A 26,413-nucleotide genomic window follows, 5' to 3' on the forward strand; every position below is an offset into this window, starting at 1 on the left:
ATTTGTGTTGTTACTGACTTGTGAATTCTTTTTATATATTTGATGCAAAGCTTTTTAGTCAGATATGGGATATATTAATATTTTCTTCCAATCTGTGGCTTGTATTTTCATTTTCCTGTCATTTGCAGATCAAAAGTTTTTAATTTTAATCAAGTCTAATTACTCATTTTCTTTTTATTATATCTAAGAACTCTGCTTAACTCAAGGTCTTGAAGATTTTCTCCTATGTTTTCTTCCAAAAGTTTTGAAGTTTTGGTCTGCATTTAGGCCTTTGATCCATTTTAATTATATAAAATGTGAGGTATAGATTAAAGATCATTGTTTTATATGAATGCCATTGTGTAGCACCATTTGATGAAAATACCGTCTGTTGAACTGCTCTTGCATCTTTGTCAAAAATCCATTAACCATATTTGTGTGGGTCTTTCTGTGTGCCTTCTCTGTGTACTTTCGCTATCTTTGTCTCCTTTTCGTTTCTTTCCTCTTTTTGTCTTATGGTCTCTAATTTCTCTTTGTTTCCTGCTCTTTCTTCTATTAGTTTTCTAGTTCTTTTTTTCCTCTCCCAGTTTTCCCTTCATCATAATGAAGTATGTGGATTAGTATTAATTAAAGTTTTATGTACCTTAATTTTAGTTTCAATAGCAATATATGTGAAGAATGTGAAGAATATATGTGAAGCATTTTTTCCTAGAAGTAAAAACTGCCAAAAATTAGTTATCTTTTTCATTATAACATTTAATTTTTTCTCAATGAATTTGTGGCCTTAGAAAAAGTTGGTGATCCCTCTTCCCAAACCATGTTTCAGGACTTTTTCAAAAGGCGTAATTTCCTTAGTGTTCTGGTTTCTTTAAAAAAGAAATTAAAGGTAACTTCAAATTGATACGCTAAAGGAAGTCAAAATTTTATTCTTTATTTAAACCATGTTTTTATTTAATTCCTAAATTATAGGATTATTGATGCGTTTCTATAGGCAGGGCAGTCATGAATACCACTGGATCCACAGATAGAAGAAAAACAATTTTCAAAGCAGCTTAATTTTGCAATTTCTCCAAAGCCAACATTTTTTTAAATTTATTTTTTAACACTTAAGTAAAAGAAAGGGACTTGATTTTGGTATTTAAATAAAAAGGAGACACTTGACAGTGGAATCAAGTAATGTAAATGATCAGTCCTATTTTTTGAACCTTACAAATAAGCCGTATGTACTTTGGTTTTCTTAGAACCCAGAGTAGTTTTTCCAGAAAATTGCCCTAATAATACATGGAAATAGTCTTATGTTCAACACCTCTAATGCTGTGCCCCACAGCATTTTAAATGTATTCTGTTAGAAAGTTTGTGGGTAAGACATTCCTTTCATGCTGCTTCAGTTTAAACTTTGTTTCCAGTTTCTAAAAAACACTTTCTACGTTTTCTTTTTGCTAATGCTATACAGTAATTTGGGAATATTAGTCAAGAATTGTATCAGTGTTTCCTAATACAGTAAATGGATTTAGTTTCTGTGATCTTAGCAGAGGGTTATTATCCAGTAGAACCAAATGAGATTGCTTAAACTTACTAGCTAGTGAGTTCTATCTTTTTTTCCTCTCATCTCCATGAAATTATGAGGGGAGCAGGGAACTTGGGCAGAGACTAGTTGGAAATTTGGGCAGAAATCTTAACGCGATATAATGTGGGCCAGGCTGCATCATATACACCTGAGCCTTGTTGCAGTCCTATTGCAGCCTCGTGCAGCAGTTGCCCTGAGTTAAGCTGCAAACTCGGCTTCCTTTTGGTCCCAAAGCTCAGCTGCTTGTGCATATTTCTCTCAACCTTAGGCTGATTGCATTAATCCAATCCTTCCTCAACAGGTATCTCCCCAAGTGCTTTCTCCCATGTCTTCTCAAGTCCAGTTCTCTATTCCTAGGAGCATCGGCTTTTTCTCTTCTTTTCACAGGGTCCCGACTTGTCCCAGGCAAGCCAGCCCTTTGCTTCTCCTGCTCCTGAGAAGTGCCAAGATTCTGCAGTGCTGACTTCAACTGCCTTCTCATCCCTAGACTTGGGCTGCTTTCCGGATACCTGCATAAGCAAGCCCTTGTCACTGCTACCTATTCCTACCTGCACCCTGCTTTTCCTTCTTGCCACATTTGTGTTTCTTCCCCCTCCCCCTGGCAAAATGCATAAAGGATGGAAAAAGTTCTGCAGCCAGAAGTCTCTGAATGAGGCATCAATGGATGACTACTTAGGCAGCTTAGGGCTGTTTCGAAAGCTGACTGCCAAGGATGCCTCTTGCCTCTTTCGGGCTATTTCGGAGCAGGTAAAAGGAAAACAAGTATATTTTCCCTATACCGAGTTTTCAGGGTTTGACACATGGCATGATACTGGAGCTAGAAGACCTGTAGCTCACCAAAAAAAAAAAAAATTCCCTTTTCTCTTTCCTAGTAAAGACTTCCAGGCCTGTCTGCCACTTATTAGCTTGGTGTATGCCTTTGCTGATGAGTCCAAATATATTGCTGTGCCTCTGCTGTCTTTTCTGTTTTCTAAATGCCAGTTTGGAATGTAGGAGAGCTAAGAATAGAATTACAGAAAACTTTGAAATCCTGATCTTTTATAAGGATCTTTCTCTAAATTTTATGCCTAAGGAAAAATTTATAGGTTGTGCCATAAGGAGTAGAAAAAGGGTGGGGGTGGTAACCATCTCTCCCCAATCCCACTAAAGATGGCAAAAACATATTTTAGAAAGGTCAGTACTTAATTTCCCAATTTCCTACATATGTTTTGAACAAGGGGGACGTAGTGTCCAGTTCATTGTTTTAATTTAAAAGCTATTTCAAATGACTGTTGACAGTGAGCTGGTCTTTCTCTTCTTTTTAGTTGTTTTGCAGCCAGGTCCATCATTTGGAAATCAGGAAGGCTTGTGTGTCATATATGAGAGAAAATCAACAAACTTTTGAGTCTGTAAGTAGAATATATGTGCAAAGTAAAGATGTCAGTAGTGTGTGTAGCAAATAGGAAATGAACTTTGAACCATCTATGTAATGAAAATTATGTCATGCAATCTCCTCACAAGAGCAAATACTTATTTTCAGCTGCCTTCCCCCTAGCTAGCATACTTCTGGACTGCCTCTAGAATTAAATTGTTCTGTACTCTATAAGTTAAGAAAAAACAGTTCATTTGTATCCTTTCTACTATTTTCTACTCCCCACATACTCCCCTATAATCTCCCAAGTCCTAAAAAGTCATATTTTGACTGCTATTCTGTATTATGCATACCACTGTTTTCTTGAACAAGTAATCATAGTTGACAAAAAGTGAGGCTGTGTTAACATTTTTTAATGTATGCTTCCAAGTATGTATAAATCAGAAACCCCTCTGTTAATTTTATGAAGAATCTTAACCTAATTGTAGGGAAGCAAACTAGTTCTTAACATTAATATTTTCATGTGACAAACTGGTAATTGGTGCTCTGCCATTAATGATTGACTTTAAAACAACTTTTAGAAGACATCTTTGTATACTTTGGAATATTTGAATTCTTGTTAACAGAATGAGGTTTTACCAAGGTCTTATTTGTAGTGTGCCCTTTTATGTGGCGTAAAAGAAACATTCTTAGCCCTTCCAGTACAATTTGTTTTCTTCTGACTGTAAGTTATGGGTATTTGCCTGCTGTTCGAGGTTTACTCTTAATTTTCCCCAACAGGTTTCAGTGAATTTTAAAACTATGTGAAGGCTTCTTGACTTTAAACTTATTACCTAGGAGTTAATTAGAGACTTTACCACACCTGGCAAAAGGATTATTCCTGAAATTACTTCAAATGCAAGACCATGGTGTAAAACAGTGCATCTCAAGTATTTTTGTGCATACAAATCACCTGGAGATCTTGTTAAGGTGCAGATTCTGATTCAGTAGTTCTGAGCTGGGGCCCGAGATTTTCTGCATTTTAACAAAACTGCCAAGTGATGCTTGCTTTTGTTTGCGATACAGTAATAGTAGCCATATTTTGAATAACAAGATTTGTGTAAAATTTTACAACTTACATGGATAAATCTCAATTATTCCAAGGGAAAGAAGGCAGATCCTCCCCAAAGTATATACTGTATGATTTCCTTTATATAAAACTCTAGAAAATGCAAACCAGTCTATAGTGATAGAAATCAGACCAGTAGTTGCTTGGGGGTCAGTGGAGTTTTAGAGGGACACAGGAAAACTTACGGGGGTGATAGATCTATTCACTACCTCAATTGTCATGATGGTTTCATGGGTACATACATATGTCAAAATGTATTTGATTCTGCTATTTAAATATGAGCAGTTTGTTATATGTCAATTTATCTCAAGCTGTTTAAAAAGGGATTGAGCAAAATTAAAAAATTGATCTTTAAGTCTAGTGATATATGTACATGGAACTAGACATATATTCTATTCTTCGAGTTTATTTTTATTGAGATATATTTTACACACGATAAAATTCACCATTTTAAGTTTAGCACTTTCAGATTTGGCAATAATATATAGTCCTGCAACTGCCACTGAAATCAAGATACCAAACATTTCTATTATCTCAAAAATTCCCTTGTGCCCTGGGTTTTTCTGAAACTAATAAAATTCCCTTTAAAGTTCCTCAGTTTAACTTTGCAAAAAAATGCATGTCTCCGATCAGATTTAAAATCCTTGTAATTATTGGGCTTGCATGATTTATGGAAATTGTCAAGTTATTTAAGTTGGCATTTCAAAAGAAACTAAAAGGTATTATCATTTGCTGAAATGCACTGGTATGTGGATAAGCCAGGACCATTTCCTAAGATAGTTTTATACTCCAGCTTGTCTCCACTCCTAACTTTTGTGTATGTGCAAATCTTCTTGAGGTGCTGTGCAAAATAGTTATTTAATACCATAATTGTTGAGCTGAACAAAACCCCATTGGAGGATAATATTGCAGAATATAATCAGATTTTAGTAATGCTGTGTATTTGGTTAAGTCAAGTTTGTTTTATTTTTGAAGTATGTGGAGGGATCTTTTGAGAAATACCTGGAACGGTTGGGAGATCCCAAGGTAAGATCAAATACGGGAATTTAATCTTTTCAGAGTATTTGGAATAGTAAACCTAAATATTCATTCAGCTGTGTCGCTTTAGCTAGATGCAACCTATTTTCTTAAGTAGCCAGCTGTGTTGAATCAGATTTTGCAAAACCTAGAGCTGGCAATTGACTTACTGTTTTGTGTTGAATGTTGAGAATTGTGTGTCAACAACTTTATCATCCATAGATTTTTTGCATATAAGACAAGCCTAAGCCTTTTCACCTTAATGGGGGTGGAGGGATGGTAATGAATATTAGTAGGAAGTCATTATTATTTTTTTATTAAAAAATTCCCCTGATTTGTAGCTATCTTTTTATGTAAAAGTAAATTCTATACATATACTTAACTAAAGATAATTTTTGTGATTATTTCCATAGTTCTGGACTTAGCATTTATGAAGTACCCTGCTAATAACTTCTTAACACTAATTCAATTTTTATTGTGCCTTTTAAATTTCTCATATTAACTGTGCTTGTTACTTAATAGCTAACTGAGAAGGTCTTTAGGACTATTTTTTTCAGAAAAGTTTATGTTCATGAGTAATACAGTATCCCAAACCTCAAAGCAAGTTATAGTGTGTTCTACAAATTCTTTATCTAAAACAGTGCTAAACATCTAAAATAACAATGTTGAACTTGCAAAAACTTTTATATTTTAGTTACAGAATGTTTTTAAAAAGTTTATGTACTATTTATGTTTAGGAAAGTGCTGGCCAGCTGGAAATAAGAGCTCTTTCTCTAATTTATAAGTAAGTTAAATCTTTTTTTAAAGACTGAGTGTGTATATATGATTGTGTATAGTTTCTTTTCAAGTCTTTTTGGGATTTGGAAAATTTGGATTTAATGTAATGATACATAAAATGAAGAAGTCTAAGCACAGTTAATTGGTGTTAATTTTTGGATGGAGAGCCTCTTAGCATTTGTGTCCGTTTGAATGAAATCAAGGACTTTAAGAACTGCTAGTATTCCTGTAGGAAATCAATGTGTTTCTTAGAATTCTTCTGTTTTTAACTTTGTACCTCTTGCATGCATCTTCACTGGGGCAGTATATACACTTCCAAGAGGGTAGAAATTGGTTCTTCAAGACAAAAAGATATTAGATACTATAGTGGTTTGTGGTTCTTCAAAGGATTACATTACCTAAATAGATAGTATATCTGTGGTATTAAAATTTCAGAGGGAAAGTAAAAAGGCTTTTTAAGGAGATGATAATGGAACAGTTTGAGAAATATTGCTCTATCACTTTGGTCATTAAAACAACAAAAGTGGCATTTCTGGAAGCTGTGCAGTTTTGGAAAATAGTTATATTTATAGGGTAGAGGCTAGTAGAAATATTGTTCATTTAAGGAAGTTGATTTCTATACATAAGACTCCTTTGCAGTTTTTTACAATAGTGAGATGGCATATATCTTAGTAAAGGCCGAATCCTCCTATCATGAGTACTCATTCAAGTTCAGTGTTTTGCACCCTGCTCATTTCTCACTAAATCCATCCAGAAATGGTATAGAAGAGGCATTGGGCAGATAGCTAATCAGTTGTTGCTTCTAAGTTAAGAGCTAGCTTCATTTTATTAAAGATTTTATTTATTCATAAGAGACACAGAAGCAGAGACCATAGACAGAAGGAGAAGCAGGCTTCTCCAGTGAAGCCTGATATGTGGGACTCGATCCTGGGTCTCCGGGACCATGTCCCGAGCTGAAGGCAGATGCTCAACCACTGAGCCACTCAGGCATTCCAAGAGCCAGCTTTTATTTTTATTTATTTTTTAAAGATTTTATTTATTCGAGAGAGAGAGACAGACAGACAGACAGACACAGGCAGAGGGAGAAGCAGGCTCCATGCAGGGAACCTGACGTGGGACTCGATCCTGGGTCTCCAGGATCACACATACCCTAGGCTGAAGGCGGCGCTAAACCGCTGAGCCACCGGGCTGCCCCAAGAGCCAGCTTTTAAATTTGCCTTCTGTGTATGTATGCCCCTCAAGCTAAGAATTTTTTTAAAAGTTTTTAAATGGTTGAATCAAAACTAGAATAATGTTTCCTGGCATGTGAAAATTGTATGAAATTCAAATTTCAGTGTCCATAAGTTAAATTTTACTGGAACAGTTGTGTACTGGTTTATCATGGTCTGTGGCTGCTTTAATGCTACAAAGTTATAGTTGAGTAAACTGTATGGTCTGCAAAAGCTGAAATGCTTATTCTCTGTTCTTTTACCAAGTAAAATTTGCTAGCCCATGCTTTAAATGAGTGGGGAGTCTCCAACACTCAGAAACATGCATACAGTTGGTAATCTAGTTTCTTTACTCCTCCTTTCCCCAAATTAAGGTACATTTTAAAAATCCATAGAACTTTAGGGGCAGTTATAGCTGTCTACTTTGAATTACCATTATTTAGCCTCTTTTAAACATTTGGATTTTTTATATGAATAAGGTGGGCAGTTTGAAAGCCCAAATATTTGTTCTTATAACTATCTCTCGCATATATTAAATTATCTCTTTTCAACCACCTATGTTTTCTACCCATGTAGTCGGGATTTTATTCTTTATCGCTATCCTGGAAAGCCTCCAACTTGTGTCACAGATAATGGCTATGAAGACAAGGTAAGAAGATGAATGAATGTTTACTAAAATAAAAGAAATTGAATGATGCTGCTGGCTTACCAAGATAGTAAGAAATCATCTTTTATTACCTAATTAATGGGAAAACATAGTCTAAATGCCAAGCTTCTCTGCCACCAGCCTTTTTCTCTCCATTCAGTTATCCTCAGTGTTGTTAGCCACTTTTCTGAACAGACCTGATCTTACTTATTGGATTATTTGAGTACAGACTATACAGTAATTGTGTTTTATAAGTCTTATTTCACACCATGGAGCATAATTCAGGAAACATTTTGATGATCATAAGACAAGACTAGACACTGGGAGAACTGTTAGGATGTTAAAGTAATCTAGACAAAAGACCTGAACCAGGCAAGTGGCATTGGGAATAGAGCAGAATGCAAGAGATAACTTAGAAAGTAAGTATAATAATAAAAAAATAATAAGAAGAAAGTAAGTATAAATTGGGACACCTTGTTTTATCATTGATACTGCCGTCTAATTTGTTTGGCAACATTAAGCCCCTGTAGTGTACCAAGCACTTCACTGGGCTTTGGGGACACCAAGTTGAATACAACATAATACTTGTTTTCCAAGGGCTTAACAGATGAACACAGACATGCAAATAGTTAATTTTACAGCGAAATGATAAGTTTCACTTACCATTATATATAATAGAAGTATGTACAAAGAGCATAGAAGAAAAAGTCGTTCCCTCTGCTTGAGGAAGTTTAGAGAGTTTCATGATGGTAATGATATTTAAATGGAATACCAAAAAATGAGTCAAACAAGTATGAAGGGCAGTCTATTCAGAGGACTTCTGCAAAGGCATGGAAGCAGCAGACCCTTTGGGACTCAAGTAGTTGGGTGGGGAAAGGTCAATGCTGAAAAGTTAGGCTGGAATTACATAATGAGGGGACCATGCCAAGAACTTGGCTTTTCAGAATAGTCGATTGAAGCTTTTTTTCCAATATTTTATTATAAGGATTTAAAAAAAATACAGAAGAGCTAAAATAATTTTACAGTGAATATTCTAATTCCCACCACTTGAATATCCTTATTTTATCACCTGTCTATCCATTTATCAATCTATCTTAATTTTTGGTATATTTCAAAGTAAATTTCAGAGCATTTACAATTGTTCCTAAACACTCATTCAGAGTTTTTAAGCAGGGGTGTGACATAATCAGAATTCTTTGAGGAAGGAGGATAGTAGCTTTTGTATTTTTAGTAATTGTATACAGCATTGCCAGAGATGAAATTTAGACATTTAGATCTTTACCAGGACTCTAAACTTGCACTTCAGTTTTTTCCCTCAACATTTTATTTTGTGAAAATTTTCATATAGAGAAAAATTAAAAGACTTGTATAGTGAACATTCATATACCTAGTACCTAGTTCCTACAATTTTACAGCTCCATTTTTAAATGAGTCCTATACATTTTAGAGATATTATTGAGCTAATTAAAGGGAGAACATCACCCATTGGGAAGCAGAAGAATATAAAAGGTGTAAGACCTTTTGAGTATTTGCAACCATGAAAATATCATGTATAATTCTAATCTGTACATGCATACAAAGCTAATACTTAGCAGTTGGGCATTTGCATGCACAACAGTGTATATATGTCTGATTTGCAAATGTATAAAGTTTGGGTAGGTATCCTCTATCATTCTCTTTGCATTTATTTTTTTTAATGTAGATGGGCTCATGCTAAACATGTTGTTACTTTTCTTCTCATTTACCCTCATCGGTAGTACAGATCTACCTCATTTTTTCACTAGTTTAATGCCATTACATCCCATCTACTTACCCACAAGTATGTATCAGAGAACTATTATTTTATGTTGGGATACCACCAGGAACATAAAAGCCATTTCATGTTTAGTTTTACCTCTTCCAATCAAAATTTAACTTCTTGCCACATGAATAGAGAAATTACACCATTATCTCCGGGTTTTTTTTCCTGCTTATTTTTTCAGTTCTGGTTAGCTGGATTGCTTTACTCCTTAACAACTGCCTCCAGTTATTGACCTTTCTTAGTTGGAGTTTCCATTTTTTTTCCAGGCAGTTTTCAAAGTTAAGCTGGGTTTTTTGACTTCCGTTAGGATTTCTGTTAGATTTACCTAGTTTGTAAAAGTTCCCATCTATTTGGAAATTTATAAGTCAGTCCTTGTTTGGTATATTAATGGGAATGTGACTTAGGCTCACAGTGTAGCCTTGGTAGTAAATCTTGGCATTTAAAAGTCACTTTGAAGAAAATCTAAGTTCTAGTTTGCACTTATCTGTATTTAAATTTTAAAACTCACTTTGCCTTAGTTTTATTGAGATATAATTGATACATTATGTTAAGTGAAATGAGTCAAAGGTAAGTACTGCATGATATTGCCTAATCTGTGGAATCTAAAAAAAATCATGTTTTTAAAAATTAGTTACCAATTTCTGATTAGCAACTTAATTTCAAGTATTTCATGGTTGTGAGATATATAACATTCACTTAATTGTCCTGTGTGTTTTTCTTTTCAGGTTCTACTCTGCTATTCAAGTAATGGCCATTATGATTCAGTATATTCAAAACAGTTTCAGTCAAGTGCAGCTGTTTGCCAGGGTATGTGAAGGCTTTATCAATGCTTAGATGTGTTTTGGATCATTTTTTTTGCTCATCTTTAAATTGAGGGACCCACCATAAGCAGCCGTTTTAAGACTTTGTTGGCATCTATTGAAATTGTGGTTTATGGCTGTTTTCACATTGTTATAAAGAGATCTTACTTTGACAGTTGAGAGTTTTGGCTTTTTTCCTTTAGCTGTATTGTATGAAATTCTCTATAAAGATGTGTTTTTTGTGGATGAAGAAGAGTTGAAGACTGCGGTTGAATTGTTTCGAAGTGGTTCCAAAAAGAACAGAAACAATGCTCTGACTGGCAGTGAAGATGTCCATATTGACTACAAGAGTTCAACTGAGGATAGGTAATAAAGGGAAAAGGGGATGTCAGCTATAGGATCATGTTTCTGTGCATCATCATTTGAAAGTGGAAGGGGCTTGACAAGTTTATGCCTTAAACTACACACACATATGTATATGAATATATATTTTTTAATTGGGGTTGAGAAATTTTACCATGAAGATATGTTATATTTTGATATGCTTAAGCTTTGGAGATTTTTTTTTTAGATATTTATTTATGAGAGAGAGGCAGAGACACAGGCAGGGGGAGAAGCAGGCTCCATGTAGTGAGCCCGATGTGGGACTCGATTCTGGGTCTCCAGGATCAGGCCTTAAAACTTCAGTTGTATATGAGGGTATACTTACAGTGCTTGTTAGAAATGCAGATTCTTGGGCCTACTTTCACAAAATTTGGAATCAGAGTGGGGCCATGCATCTGCCTTTTTTTTTTTTTTTTGACAAGTACACCCCAGGTATTCTGATGTAAGTATTTGAGAAAAACTGGTTCTAAACCAGCACCATCATTTTGTTAATTTGCTAACTGAGGTTCATAGTAGTTACTTGACACACATCCGAGTAGTAGAAAAGAATCTCTCAGGCTAAGGGACATTTGAGGAGCTTTTGAGTGTCTGTCTTTGGTATTCACTAGGAGGGTAGATTGTGGCCTCTGAGGAAACCACTATTATTGAACAGATTTCATCAAAAACTTTGTGTTAGAGATAATAAAGTAGATGTTGTCTTGTATTTCTTGATTCCTACGTCTGTCTAGGAAATTCAGATAGGCTCATTGCCAGTCAGATGTTACCTGGTCTTTTTGCCTTGCTTACAATTTTATTTCTTGGATATTAAATCCTTGCAAATTTTTTTGGTAGAAGAGGGGTTTTTAAAACTTCTTCGGGAATGCAGGGGGTGGCAGTCCTGTATGAGGGTAAAAATTGCTTCATTCTTCACTGATGACTTGTCCTAAGGATGGTAGGCACATGGAAACTATAGTAGTAAAAAGGCAAGATACATTATTATTGCTCCAGGACCATAATACTACAGATTTTGCAACTTAACACACTTAATCTCACAATTATGTGGGTTGGGAATCTGGGCACAGCTTAACTGGGTCTTCTGCTTAGGGTTTCACTAGGACTATGGTGAGGTTGGCCAGGATTGAGTTCTTTTTTTTTTTTTTTCCAGGGTTGAGTTCTTACCTGGAGTTTTGACTGAGGAAGGATCCACTTTTCCACCCAAATAGTTCTTGGCAGCATTTAGTTCCTTGAAGCTGTAGGAGTGAGAAATTTGTGGGGTTTTTTTTCCTGGCTGTCAGCCAGAGGTAACCCTCAGCTCCTTGCCACGTGGGCTTGGTGAACATGATTGCTTGCTTCCTTATAGTCAGCAAGAGAGGCCAGCAATACAGGCCCTACGTTCTTATGTACTACAATAACATGTCCTATCTATTGATGGGTTAGAAACAAACTTGAGGAGATAGGGGAATCATACATGGATGTGAACACCAGGAGGCAAGGATCATAGGGACCATCTTAAGAGATGGAGCTGTGAAATATAGGAAATCATCTTCTAAGTATATTGTAGTATATACTTATACAAAGGAAGCATAAATGTAAATGTTGGGGTAAAAAGTATTGGTCTCAGTTTTAGACCTGAGTTACTTTACCACTAGGTGGTGGTATAGTCATTAGACTTAAAACAGCTACTGCATATATATAAAGTTCTTTGTTCTAAATCTTTTCAATTAGGACTGAAGAGTTGGGTGCCTGCTGCAATGTTGAAAATACACCAGAGGGGTACAGTCAAGGAACAGAAGAAGCAAAGGTTTGAAATTTTCTAGGGCAAAGAATTTTCATAATTCTGGCTTGCAGCATCAGAACTTGAATGAGTTAAGGTCATGTGGTCCGTTCTAGTTATATGGGGTGAGGGAGGATTTCATGTTTTACTTTCCTTAATCTGAAAATGTCCAAGGGGTGTTTAATGTCTGAATTTTTGTTCTTAATGGAATTATATAGATTGTTTCCAAGCAACACTTGAGAATTTTCAGAAGCTGTTTTTCAAGTTAAAATAATGTTACAAATCCAATAGATATTTCCTTTAATCACTCTTCTGATGCTGAGGGTTTTTTTTTGTCATTAAAAAATATAATGCTTGTCCTATTCTATTCAAAGAAAATAGGTAGTAATTCTGTTTAGAGAAACGGGAGAAATTTTTACCATTTTTATAGGCCTAAAATCAAGCAGACCTTTAGTTTGAGGCTAGCTACATAGGGCAAATACTGTTAAAATAATCTTTGTGTATGCCCCAAGTGCTGATATTTTGGGAACAGTAGCAGTATTGGATATGGTGAAATTCTAGGAAAGGGGAAGAAAAAGGTAATTTCTTGGAAGTTGTAACAGATTTTGACAAATGAAATAAAATTTTCAGATTTTTTTCAGTTGATTTTAGGGTACAGACACACTACACCTCTGTGTATATATCAAGATGAGATTTATTGAATAGCCTGACTGAATCTTTAATCTTTGTGTGTGTTGCATTGATTTATAGGAGATGAATCCTGAGTTGTTGGCTGCTTTAGGCAGTATTTCCCTTCTGCCATCCAAAACCTGGTAGAAAAAAAAAAAAAACAAAAAAAACCTGGTAGATTATTTGCATGTTGCTGCTTTAATCTCCTGATTTTTAAAATACACAATAAAACTTATTATGGCATTTATTTCTTTTTTAGCAAGAAAAGGGAGGCATATGTATATAGTTTAAAAAGACAGGAAGAACTTTTAATTCTTCTTTCTTCCCCTGAAGCTAAGGATGGTGAATTTGTAGCATGATTATTTTTGTTTTAGTCTCCAGAAAGTCCATCAAAGATGCTCTTCCCCTATAAGGTGCTAAAAGCCTTGGATCCAGAAATCTATCGTAATGTAGAATTTGATGTTTGGCTGGACAGCAGGAAAGGTAATGATACAACAGCATACTTTTGAATCCTGACAGATCAGGGAAAAAATATTGCAAATTGTTTCTGATTATGTGTTTTTAATGTATTGTTATCAAAAATAGCCTGGTATCTTTTAGCTTACTAGATACATGATTTTATTTTATATTTTTAAAAGATTTTATCTGAAAGAGGGGGAGAGCATAAGCAGGGGGAGGGGCAGAGGGAGAAGGAGAAGCAGGCTCCTTGCTGAGCAGGGAAGGCAGATGCTTAACTGAGCCACCCAGGCCCTATGTACATCCTCATGATTTTAAATCCAAAGAAGAAACAAATATGTTTAGAAGTGGAAAGGGATCTTTTAGAATCTGATGTTTATCCAAGACTTTTGGTTTTGCAAAGACTAAGTGGAGATAAACTTCTGATAATTTTAAGAGTACCTGAAACTTGTAACTGCAAATAAGCCTGTCTTAAATTTAAAATGTTAGGACTACCCTCACTGATAAATGAATAGGTCAGATGTTCACAAACTATGGCCTATAGACCAAATCCATTCTGCTGGCTGTTTCTGTATGGTCCTGTGAGCTAAGAATGGTATTTATATTTTTAATGCTTCCTATTTGTCATCTTGGACTTTGGTGAACTTAGGTATAGTTAATAACCCGACAGTCTAGAATGAGGTTAAGCTCCTGTGGAACACAGTAAGTTGAAAATAACAGTTGATTTGAAGAAGCTGTGTAAGTTTTTTTTTTTCTTTTAATTGAGGCGTGTTACTTCAAATTGTTATCTTACTGGTGTTTGACCAACTAAGATTATAACCTCCCGATTCCCACCTATCTGTGTTCTGTAGCACAAAACTGTTTTGGCAGGTCTCCTTAAATTGACCAGGGAAAGAACCGTATCAAGAATAATAGAATGACCCTTTAGGATCCCGTCTGCCCCTGATTTTACCTTAAGAGTGTCATTGTCAAAAACACTGGTAAAAGTAAATTAGAAAATTAAATGATGTAGAATGGGAAAGGGAGCAGTTTGGTTGAGCTTGAATCTTCATTTTCTTTTAATAGAACTTCAAAAATCTGATTACATGGAGTATGCTGGGAGACAGTACTATTTGGGAGACAAGTGTCAGGTTAGTTCATCTTTTAAAAACTCAGTAATTTGTTTTCCCAAGGTTGTGGTTTTAGTCACAGGTTCAACAAAGCTCATTTACAAAATGCTAGAAAATTTTAAAAATATTTTATTTACCTATTCATGAGAAACAGAGAGAGAGACAGAGAGAGAGAGAGGAGCGCAGAGACACAGGCAGAGGGAGAAGCAGGCTCCATGCAGGGAGCCCAATGTGGGACTCGATCCTGGGACTCCAGGATCACGTCCTGGGTTGAAGGCAGGCGCTAAACCACTGAGCCACCCGGGGATCCCGAAAATTTTTTTTAATGTTTGCATTAAATTTTAATTACAAACTTTTGTGAGAAGATATAAGGATCTTTCAAAAAGATGTAAGGATCTTTCAGCATGTGCCACCTCTATTAAATGAGACTGGATGGCAGTGTTGATTATCAACCACTTTAATAAGTTGACACTGAACTCCATTTGGAGAGAAATTGTATTTTTATTTTTATTTTTTTGGCAGAAGACCTATCTGTCAATAGATTTGAGATTAGATGTATTTTTACTGTCTCCTATCTCCTTTCAGGTTCGCTTGGAATCAGGTGGAAGATACTATAATGCTCATATTCAGGAAGTTGGAAATGAGAACAATTCAGTAACAGTCTTCATTGAAGAATTGGCAGAAAAGTAAGAATATAATTGTTTGTTAATTACTAAAATATTTGGCTCTTGATGCCTTTTTGTAATACTAAATTGAGAATTACCAGGATGCTAGTAAAAGATCCAAAGTTCCATCTGGTACCAGCTTAAGATGATTTAAAATTGTTAAAAGCACATGCTGAAGTATGAAATATTATTACCGCTATATGAAAAGTTTCCAGATCCCTAGTCCACAGCCAACTTACTAGGCATATTACATACAATAGAATTCTGGTATAAAACTGTTCTATTGGAAAGCTGATTTACCAACTGAACTTCTGCCTATACCACGATAAGCTAGCTCAGTCATTCTCAAACTTTAACATGTCCCAGAATTACATAGCTTGTTAAAACAGCTCCATCCCCAGAGTTTCTGACTTCAGTAGGTCTGTGGTAGGGCCTAAGAATTTGAACTTCTGACAAGTTTCCAGGTGATACTGATGCTGTTGGTCCACTTACAGAACCATTAAACTTAGTTATGCTGCCCTTACAACCAAAAAAATTTCAGTAGCTTAAAACAATGAAGTTCATTTCTTGCTTATTTAGCAATCCATAGTGCATCAGCAAAGGGGACGCAGGCCAGCAGAGGCTTTATCTAGATACTGTCTTCCATGATCACAGGGTAAAAATGAACGTGACCAACCATGTGCTAGTTCTTAAAGCGTCTGCTCACATTTTATTAGTCAAAGTGGGTTACACAGCTGAGGCTGAAGCCAGTGGAGTGGGAAAATACAATCTCCTTCCAAGGAAAGGCAACGATAGTTGTGGTTTTTTTTAAGATTTTATTTATTCATGAGTGAGACGAGAGGCAGAGACATAGGTAGAGGGAGAAGCAGGCTCTTCTCAGGGAGCTCGATGTGGGACTAGATCCCTGGATCAAGATGATGCTATGCTCTGAGCTGAAGGCAGACGCTCAACTGCTGAGTCACCAAGGCATCCCTAACATTTGAAGACTAGTCTGTGACAGTCTTTTACTCTGAATCATCATATGTGCTACAAATAGCTGTGAAATTATATAAACTACTCTTAGGTTTTTCTAACCTTAAAAGAAAACCCCAGTAGGGTAGCTAGTGTCAACAAGCTTAAGTAGAATATACTTGAAAATGAAGTGGGATGGGTGAAGGTATATATATCCAGTGAGAATTAAGTCTGTTTTGCAGTGGCTTAATGGTGGTATCTTTAACTTTAAGGCATGTGGTTCCACTGGCTAACTTAAAACCAGTTACCCAAGTCACACCTGTTCCTGCCTGGAATGCTATGCCTAGTCGGAAAGGAAGAGGTTACCAGAAAATTTCTGGGGGCTATGTCCCAGAAATGGGTTTGTATGCTGAAATTTTTTATTATTTCCCCCTTCTTGTACTTACATCTTATCTTTAAATAAAAGACAACATAGATAAGCCTTGTTCTCAGTTTCTCAACTTTGGTGTGTTACTGACATTTTAGGATGCATGGCAGCTTTGTCGTGGGCAGCTGTCTTGTGCATAATGTGCATTATAGGTTGCTTAGCATCTCTGGCCCCTATCCACTAGATGCCAGTAGCATCCTTTTCCCACAGTTGCAATAATAACCACAAATGTCTCCATACATTACCAAATGGTTCTAGGCATTTGGGGGAGGGGTGGACTGGATCTTTTGCTTTGGTTATGAAACTTATTTGATACTTCTTTGCCTGAAAGCGATGTCAGAGATGGACATGAAACAACGGAAGAAGATGTTCAAAAAAGTTAGAGGAAAAGAGGTTTTTATGACTATGGCTTACAGCAGGGGAGATGCCCTCCTCCCGCCCAGGCTTCAACACAGTATGCATTATGGGCATGACCCTCCAATGCACTATCCACAGACAGCCGGCAGTATTATGTCTAATGAGCATTTTCATCCTCAACATTCATCTCAGAGACAAGGTCGGGGATATGGGATGCCCAGGTAAGGCTTAACTGACTTGCAAGATAATGTACATTTCTGTTGAAAAATGGTTAATAATTCCTGGACAGAATTCTAGTAGAATTTAGAAATACCCTTTTTTAAAAGATTTTATTTATTTATTCATGAGAGATAGTGAGAGAGAGGCAGAGACACAGGCAAAGGGGCTCCCCGCAAGGAGCCCGATGTGGGACTTGTTCCCAGACCCCAGGATCATGCCCTGAGTGGAAGGCAGATGCTCAACCACTGAGCCACCCAGTGTCCCAGAATTTAGAAATGTTTTAACAGTTTAGCTCCCTTTTGTGATGTCTGCATAGAGGATGGGACTGATGTATACTTAAATTTTTGTCAAATGAATTTATTGGGAGAATTGTATTCCCACTATTTAAGGATATATGGAATGGTTGAAGACATGTGGGGCCATCAAGCACTGTATCCATTAATAATGGATAGGCCTAATGCCAGGAGTGAGGAGATCACAGCTCTTTCTATTAGGAGATTTTTAGAAAGATGTGTTAATTCTATTTAAGCGTAAAGATTGACAATGCAAGTACTATGAATAGAGTTGTTTTCTCCTTTCTCTTCATTTTTAGGGATTCATCTCGCTTTATAAACAGGCATAACATGGAGGGCCCTAAAGTTGGTTTTTACCCTGGCCCAGGTAAAAGGTGTTGCCAGAGCTATGATAACTTCTCCTATAGATCTCGGTAAGTGAATTTTAAATGTTGAAAATCACAAAATGGGTAAGTTTGGCTTCTTGCTGAGCAACAAATGTGGATTAATTTTTTTAAAATGTCAACATTGAGAAGTGTGAACTGTTATTTAGAAATTAGAAACAAGTTACCACCATATGTAATCATTTTCCCTCTTTTCTCTGAACTACTTAATACTTAAGTTCGTTTAGACGTAGTCACCGCCAGATGCACTGTATGAATAAGGAGTGCCAGTATAGCTTTTCCCCAGAGAGTGGACCAATGCCCAGGGGCTTGGAAGAAACCATTACCTTTTATGAAGTTGAAGAAGGGGATGAGACTGCTTATCCAACTTTATCTGTAAGTAGGTCGAAGCTTTATTCAAAAAGCTGTTTACTTTCTCTTTTCTTTTAAGTAAAGGCAATGTGGATAAATTTTTAGCGTTTTGACAAACCACCAAATAAAGCACTTCCGAAAAACATGAGTTTTTATCTTAGAGCTTTTAAAGATGGGAGAGGAGAACTTTTTCTCAGATATTTTTAGAGAGAAAGGGTAGAGGTGGACCAATAATCTTGGCTTACATAATATGGGAAAATATTTTCTGTTTTCTTGATAATTTTCTCATGTTTTTTGATTCTAAGTTACATTAAAATACTTGGAGCTGTTTTTTTCCTGAACAGCATGTGTATATGTGTGTGTCTTTGGTACAGAATCACAGAGGGCGCCCTACAGTGGTTCCTGCTGCTTCAAGATACTGTGTTTCAAGACGAGGACATAGCTCAGGCAAACAGACTTTGAATTCAGAGGAGGGCAGTGGCCAGAGTGACCATGGTGAGTCAGTTACAGTTAAATGTATCTTTGAAAGGTGATTCTTATGGCACATCAGGCCCACTGTTCTGGTAGCTTGTTTTGAATGAGTTATCAATTCTTGTCTCAGACCTTGCTAGGTGTTTGAAGATGTCTTGGTCTTTCTCAGAAGGACGGACTTCCAGTTCTATAGGCCACCACATTGTCACAACTTATTTTCAACTCTCTGCATAGGTCTTTACTGAGTTTTGATTTGGTGTGATTTCAGTATGGAAAATATCTATTCCTTATTAGTAAGGCACCTCACAAATGGTGAGGACCCTTTGTTTGTAGAACTACTTTGGGCTTTTCTGTAACTAGTTGCAATTTTATGAGATGGCTAGAAAATAATTTCTTTGCCCAAAGAAGTCTATTTAAAATGTTACTATTCATTGTATCCTATTGGTCATCCACCGTACTAAATAACTATAACTTAATACTTAACAGTGAACCTCTAAGGAATATGGTATCCTTGGTTATAAATGAGGAGATTGAGGCTCAAAGGGTAAATGACATGGCCAAAGTCATACCCTTGGTAAGTGGCAGAGATTGAAGTCTTTTATAATAGCTTTATTTAGATATAATCCACATATGGCATATTTCACCTACTTAAAAAGTATACAGTGATTTTAATACAGTCACAGAGTTGCATGACCATCTCCACAATCAATTTTAGAACATTTTTATGACCCCAAAAGAAATCTTGTACTCGTTAGCAGCCACTTCCCATTTCTCTCCACCAACGCCCACCCCCAGCCCTAGGCAACCACCAGTCTGCTTTCTATCTTAATAGATTTGCCAATTCTGGACATTTCATATGAGTGGAGTCATGCAGTATATGCAATATATGATCCTTTGTGATTGTCAGGGATCGATTTTGAATTTGGGTTTGTCTGACACTAAAGACAACATCTGACACTAAGAAACATCTGTCTGTATGTTCTTAACAGTTGCTATAGTGCCTCTCACCATGGGGTGTGCTTGTTATTTTACCATTTTACTGTAAAATGACATTACAGACAATTCTACTGAAACAATTCTGGAGGAATTGGGTGGATTAAGGAGGTATGAGGCAATCTCACTTAACAGTCAAGTTTTTATTATGATGTTTTTCTTTCTATATGTGTAGAAGAAAATAGGTATTTCTAGGAATTAGGACAGAACATCTAGCAGAGGAATGATCTGTGAAGACTTTGTCCCCATGCATGTGCATGCATGTGCTTAAGGATGTATATTCTCTGCTCTTTTACTCAGCATGACCCTTTTGTCTTTTCCCTTTAGCTTGGTGGGCACCTTCAGATGTGTATTGCTTACCTGTAGTGGGATATTCAAAGTAACCAAATCTTTGTTCTCACCTTAAATCCTGCTGTCTGGAGTGGTTGCATGTATGTGTTTGATAAGTGATGTGTTTGAGAATCAAATCCAGTTTTGAACTGTGGAGTTTATTTGGTGGAAAACTGTCCAATTGATCATTAACTTTCTCTGTGTTTTAATGGTATAGTAGTCTTAAAGCAAAATCCTTTTAGTACACTGAGCCATCCTCTGAGAACAAACCAATTTTAAATGTATTATTTACTTAAAACAGGCTGAGAAACAGATGGTTCATGATATGCCCTTTTAATGTCCATGTAAGCAAATGATAGGTTATACTCCAATTACTTAATAGACACCATTTACTATATATCAAGCACTGTGCTGTGTTCTTTTCCCGCTCTATGATCTGGGTACTTTTATTCCCTGTTTTATAGTGCAGAAATTGAGGCACAAAAAAATAACTCCCCTAAAGTGATGTAAGTTAATCAGGATTCAAATGTAGACAGCCCTAAGTCTAGAGCCAGTGAACTCAGTCACCATACTTTACTGTTTGACTGAAAAAAATTAGATACATCTGGGTTTTCATCTCTGTCTGAACTCTTAAGAACTAAGGGAATTTTCAGAGGAGAAATTTGTCCTGTTTACAGTCAATATCTGACTTCAGTATCTGTTGACTAGTATCAAAGTTCACATCACTTGTTTCAAGGACCATATACATTTTAGTTCTGAATATATATCCATAAAACTTAAGAAAAAGCAAGTGCTGGCCATCTGGCTCTGCTGAGCTAAAAAGCCCTACATAAACACTTCTTCTGTCTTTTTTTTGTAGGGAGATATCATGAAGAATATATTTATCCTTCAGGTCAGTGAGATCTAGATATAATCTGACATTCATCATTGTTTATACAATTTTAAGTTCTAAAATAATGCTCATTTTTTACTTTACTTTGGCTATATTCTCTAGAACCAGACTATGAAACTTCAGGTGTTTATAGCACAACTGAATCTACAGCAAACTTGGTAGGTATTTAATAATGGCAAGCACTTATACCTCCTATTGTGTATGAGGGCACTATTTTAAGAGCAATAGATATAAATGTATTTAAATCAGAACAATCCTATGAGGTAGTTAGGGCCTCATTCCATCATTTTGTAGATGAAGAAATTAAGACCCTGAAATTAATTTATTTAGAGATCTTCTAATGTGTTGATACAAGAGAAAATTCAAACACTGGCAGTGATGATTTTTAAGAGGATTTTAGTATGATTTTTCTATAAGAATGGGCCATAAGTCTCAGTTACTTCATATAACAAAAATTTGTTTCCTGGTTATGCTTCATGACCAGTGGAGGTCTACAGGAGGGCTCTGCTCAGGGACTGAGGCTGATAGAAGCTCCATTCATGGTTGCCAAGGCAGGAAACAAAAGGTACACTGGCTCTTACAGCTTCCATCTGGAGATGAGGACATGTGTCATTTTCATTTTCATTAGCCAGAGTATGTTCCACTGAAGTATCTAACTTCTATGTGACTGAAAGTCAAAAAGTTGGAAGTTATTTTAACAGTGCTAAGGACAGCATGCAACTCGAACTCCCTCCCACAGACAAAATACTTGCTTCCACAGGTGGAACTCACGGAAGATAATCCACAAATCTTAGTGTAATTAAACTCAGAGCCCAAAGTTTTTGGGAAATGTGTAGTACTCTGTATATTGGGTCCAGATGTGACTCTTCTTCATCTGGAGGCCTAAAACCAAAGATACAAAGTTAACCACTATATACCCAACTTAAAATTGTGGAGCAGGGACTGAAAAATGTCAGTAAAAATTCCCATTCAGAAAAGAGGGGGAATGGGAGAAATATAGCTAATGGCCTGTAGCAATTCTGACATCATGGTTAGACATCGTGAGGGCCTTCAACCTAGGCACAGGGAGTGTTCCCTGGAGGGGTCCTCTCTGATTCATTGTTTTCTGGGGCCCTTGGTTGTCCTTGGTCATATTTGAAGTGTAGGCATTGGGGAATAATCCTTCTTGGCAGCTGAGCAGCTTTCTCGGCCTGCTTCTTAGAGAAAATTGGGAGCCCAAGGGTTGTTTTATCTCAGTTGGATGGTTTTAGTTCTGCTCATAGTTTCTTTGGCTGTGTGATTAATTTATTCTGCTTCTCTGTTTGATTCCTGTTAGTTTCATATGCTAATAGCCATACTGACAATTTTTTTTTTAAATAGACATCCTACTTAGAATTGCTGTAAGTTGTTTTCTTATCCCTATGTGTCTCTCTCTACTTGATTGCAAGTACCTTGAGCCTATTAGGGATGGAGGAGCCATACTTTTGGAGGCTTTTCCATGAGTCATTTTGTTCAATTGCAAGGATTCGATGGGTGTTGCATTCTTAGTTGGACTCTTGCTTTGAAATATCTTAATGCAGTCAGATTTTAACAATTTGATTTTTGTTTCAAAGCCAAGTTTTAACTGATCTTTGTTGTTCAAAGTATTTATCAATTTTATATTTTACAGTTTGAAGTTCAAACAATTGCATCTTCAACCCTCTAAGTCCCTGTATTCAAGGACTTACTCCCTGTATTCTCTTCCCTTTCATTCCTTCCTACAGACTACTTTTCTATACACATCTGTCTTAAAATATGTTGCTAAACTCTGCCAACAGTAATCAAAACACAAAACTAACATTGTTTTCCAAACCTCCCCTAAGAAGCACAAGTTCATTATCTCATTTTCAAGTTAGGTTTTTATTACAGTAGCACCCTACTTCTAATCAAATTACTATTTCAGTCAAGCTAAGTTATGCTGCAATAACACCCCCCTTCCCAAATCTTAGCGGCTTAACACAGGACAATTATTTTTGCTCATGTTCTATGTGTAGTGTAGGTTGGTAGCAGGCTTTTGTTCATCATAGTCCCTCAGGGGACCCAGGCTGATGGACATGTGTGCTTTCACAGTCACTTTGCAGGACTGAAGATAGGGTAATTGTACACTGGCTTTTAATATTTCTGCTCACATTGGCCAAATAAATCACGTGGGCATACCTAACTTTTTTTTTTTTTTCATACCTAACTTTAAATGAGGCCAGGAAGAACAACTTTCCATGTAGCCAGGAGAACTGGAATATTTGTAAGAACTTGAATAACAACCCTCTGTTCTCTAACTATGTTTAACCTTAACTTCAGGACAGCCCGGGTGGCTCAGCGGTTTAGCGCCGCCTTCAGCCCAAGGCGTGATCCAGGATTGAGTCCCACGTCAGGCTCCCTGCATGGAGCCTGCTTCTCCCTCTGCCTATGTGTCTGCCCCCCCCTCACATGAATAAATAAAGTCTTAAAAAAACAATCTTAACTTCATGTACTAAACTTTTGTTTTCTCTGTTTAGGTGATACATCTTAAGAAAGAAGAAAACTATGATATGTGGTTCTCTTCCTTATTTCTTCTTCCCTTTCCTTGCCCCTTCTAGAGGAATAGGTTTTCCTCCCACTCTGCCATTACTATTCTCCTATCATATGCTTCTTGTGCCATTTCTTAAAATAGCCACCCCAGTGAGAAAAGCAAGTAAAAATCTCCCCATCAAGGATGACAAGTTTATCCCTTTAATTTCATTTGTCAACATATTCCTTTTTATTCTGAGCTTTATTGTATAGTCCCAGTAGCTTTTAGTCTCTTCAGGATGTGTTCCCCTCCCACACTCCAATCACCAAATCTATAGCAAGTTTCTAAGTAATGTTTTTCACAGCATGCTGTGGGGAACAGGACCAATGTAGGACTTACAGATGTCCAGGCAGAGCCTTCTAAAAAAGAAACCCCCACAAACATTTATTGCTACTTATTTCTATGCCCAACTCTCAACAAAATCCTTCTGTAGAACTCTTTGGCATTCGCACTAGGCCTTTTGAGTCCAAGCCAAAGTTTGCTTTTTGGAAGGTGCTTTAGCTGTACTTGAACATAGACTTTAGAAATGTGCAATCCATGTTAAGTTGGGTTCATCTTTGTCACAGTATTACGATTCCTCTGTTTTCTGTGATTGCTTCCCTTGATTCCCTCTGTGTTCTTATCATTGTTAAACCAATTTCTGCTCCTAGGTTTTTTGTTTTTTGTTACAATTTGTCATGCATAACTCTGAGCCTTTTAAAATCATTTTCATTTTCACAAAGAAATCCTTGAGCCAGAAGGGAGTGGTGTTCGGACTATACTCCATCCTGCTTAGCTAGGATATAGCTGAATAACCAGATACCCACCCTTGTCCTAAGCTACAGTTGTAGATGGAATGTTTTTGATGAGCAGAACTGTTGTTGGTCCTACTGATTTTAAGCTCTTAAGTCAAGAAAGTCCACTAAAAAAGTGTGTAAACTACAATCCTCTATTTTAGTTTCTGCATTGGACTAGAATTGGATATGATCCAGGATCATATATGATCCTGAAAAATATGATCAGGATCACTATAGATAGGAAATAGCACAGTCACCTGAATTATAAAGAACATTATCTTAGTTGCTTCCAAATCTGAATACTTAAAGGACAGAGGACTTGTCACTTAATTTTAGGAGATGTTGAAACAAAGCAGATCTTTTATTGATGTGTTGTTTGGTTTCTTGATTTACCTTTACTTAACTGTACTTCTGTATTCATTAAAGTCTCTTCAGGACAGAAGACCATGTTCTATGTCTGCTCAGGACACGGTTACCTCATACAACTACCCCCAGAAGGTAATCTTAATTGTGTTATCGAGCAGTCAGATGGGTGGGAAATGACTTTTGTTTTGTTTTGGTTCTTCTTTCATTATATTTAAAAGATGTTACTTGTGTTTATAGCTTAAGTATTATTGTATTTTGTGGTGCCTGGCACAGTAATTAGTAAATTCATTGAACAAATTGATTATCTGCTGTGTTCCAGACACTATTCTATGTGTGGGCGTTAGACTACTTAGAGTCCTGTCTCTTCTGAACCTCTTATATAATCTGTCATTTGCTGAAACTGAAGTGTAAAGAATAGATTCAGAGCTAGCGTCAAAAAGGTAGCTGAAACCATGGGAGTGAATAAGATAATCCTGGGGGAAGGAAGAGATTGAGAAGAACACCTAGAACAGAGCTTGTACATCACCGAATGTTAGCAAATGGGCAGAGAAGGAATAGTCAAGGGAACAGGAAAAGTAGGAGAGTATATTGCTATGGAAGCACCAGGAAGAGCATGTTTCAAGGAGTAGTCAAGTGTCAGTTGCTGCCGAGAGGTGAAGCACCATAAGGACTAGCAAGAGTCTACTAGGATTTGTTGCCATGAAGACCACTGGTGACTTTGAATACAGTTTCTGAGGACCGGAATGGGTAGCAGCCACATAGGAGTAGGTGGTAAGAAAATAGAGACTGCATTGAGAAGTGTCTGTTACTATGTATTGGACATCTTTCTGTGCACAGTGCTATGTTGGGTGCTGTGGCCTCATCAGAAAAATAAATTGCAGTCCCGTGAAGTTTTACACACACAAAGCATTTTTTCTCTTAAAAAGTATGTGTTAGTGTGGAGAAATGTAAATACATTTAAAAATAAACATTTAAATCTCTGGATAATATGTAGGAAACCCATAGGTTACCTGTTTGGAAAATGGGGAACTGGGCAGATGGAGGATAAGGGGTTGGAAGAAAATATTTCATTATATGCAATTTTATATTTGATTTTTGAATCCTATTAATGTATTACTTTTTCAGAAAAATAATAAATTAAAATTAAGATCTTAAAGTTAATTGTGGTCTTTTAAAAGAAATAACCTATATGTGGTTTACATAAAAATTGATTTCTCAGTGTTCTAGTTATCAAAATACTGTGTCTTGAAACTAAGGATCAAATAAGAGACTAATAATGTTTGAAAAATCACTAAACTTGATTTCTAAACTTTCTTCTATATTTACAGGTGATGGTAAATTCTGCAGCAGTTGCAGCTTCCTGTGCCAATAATATTCCAGCTCCAGTCTTACTTAACTGTGCAGCAGCTAATCAAGCTAGTAGTACCACTTCAGTTTCCTCACAGAATGCTATACAGCCTCTATTTGTATCTCCCCCTATACAAGGCAGACCAGGTAGGTTATTAGTGGTTGCTTACTTTGGGAAGCCTCTTTTCCTATTCATAAACATGCATACAACAGTTCTGGTGATTAGATGGGATTACTTTAATTTCTAGTATTAAATTTATTTAACCTGCTTAATAAAGTATGTTCTGTATTTGAAGGATCCATGAGATTTGAGAGCCAGAGTCTCAAATTTTTTCTTGCAAATTTGGCTTTTTTTTTTTTTTTTTGCAAATTTGGCTTTGATATGATTTTGTATCTATTGT

The 26,413-nt window shown here is 36.4% G+C and overlaps 1 protein-coding gene across 1 annotated transcript in view; it reads left to right on the forward strand.

Moving 5' to 3' along the window:
• The window catches only part of ALG13 (ALG13 UDP-N-acetylglucosaminyltransferase subunit), a 65,478-nt gene that overhangs the window by 18,363 nt on the left and 20,702 nt on the right, over positions 1 to 26,413 (forward strand). Inside the window, 23 exon segments of the mRNA XM_072743337.1 lie at positions 1,934 to 1,967; positions 1,970 to 2,033; positions 2,036 to 2,088; positions 2,090 to 2,293; positions 2,851 to 2,934; positions 4,981 to 5,031; positions 5,760 to 5,806; positions 7,584 to 7,656; positions 10,180 to 10,261; positions 10,458 to 10,620; positions 12,343 to 12,418; positions 13,435 to 13,543; positions 14,582 to 14,646; positions 15,211 to 15,311; positions 16,514 to 16,641; positions 17,000 to 17,246; positions 17,837 to 17,950; positions 18,139 to 18,295; positions 18,646 to 18,766; positions 20,925 to 20,957; positions 21,060 to 21,115; positions 24,726 to 24,797; positions 25,994 to 26,159. Coding sequence (XP_072599438.1) covers positions 1,934 to 1,967; positions 1,970 to 2,033; positions 2,036 to 2,088; positions 2,090 to 2,293; positions 2,851 to 2,934; positions 4,981 to 5,031; positions 5,760 to 5,806; positions 7,584 to 7,656; positions 10,180 to 10,261; positions 10,458 to 10,620; positions 12,343 to 12,418; positions 13,435 to 13,543; positions 14,582 to 14,646; positions 15,211 to 15,311; positions 16,514 to 16,641; positions 17,000 to 17,246; positions 17,837 to 17,950; positions 18,139 to 18,295; positions 18,646 to 18,766; positions 20,925 to 20,957; positions 21,060 to 21,115; positions 24,726 to 24,797; positions 25,994 to 26,159 — 2,300 coding nt within the window.

Source organism: Vulpes vulpes, chromosome X, assembly GCF_048418805.1.
Source record: "Vulpes vulpes isolate BD-2025 chromosome X, VulVul3, whole genome shotgun sequence".
In the NCBI taxonomy this organism is placed as follows: domain Eukaryota; kingdom Metazoa; phylum Chordata; class Mammalia; order Carnivora; family Canidae; genus Vulpes; species Vulpes vulpes.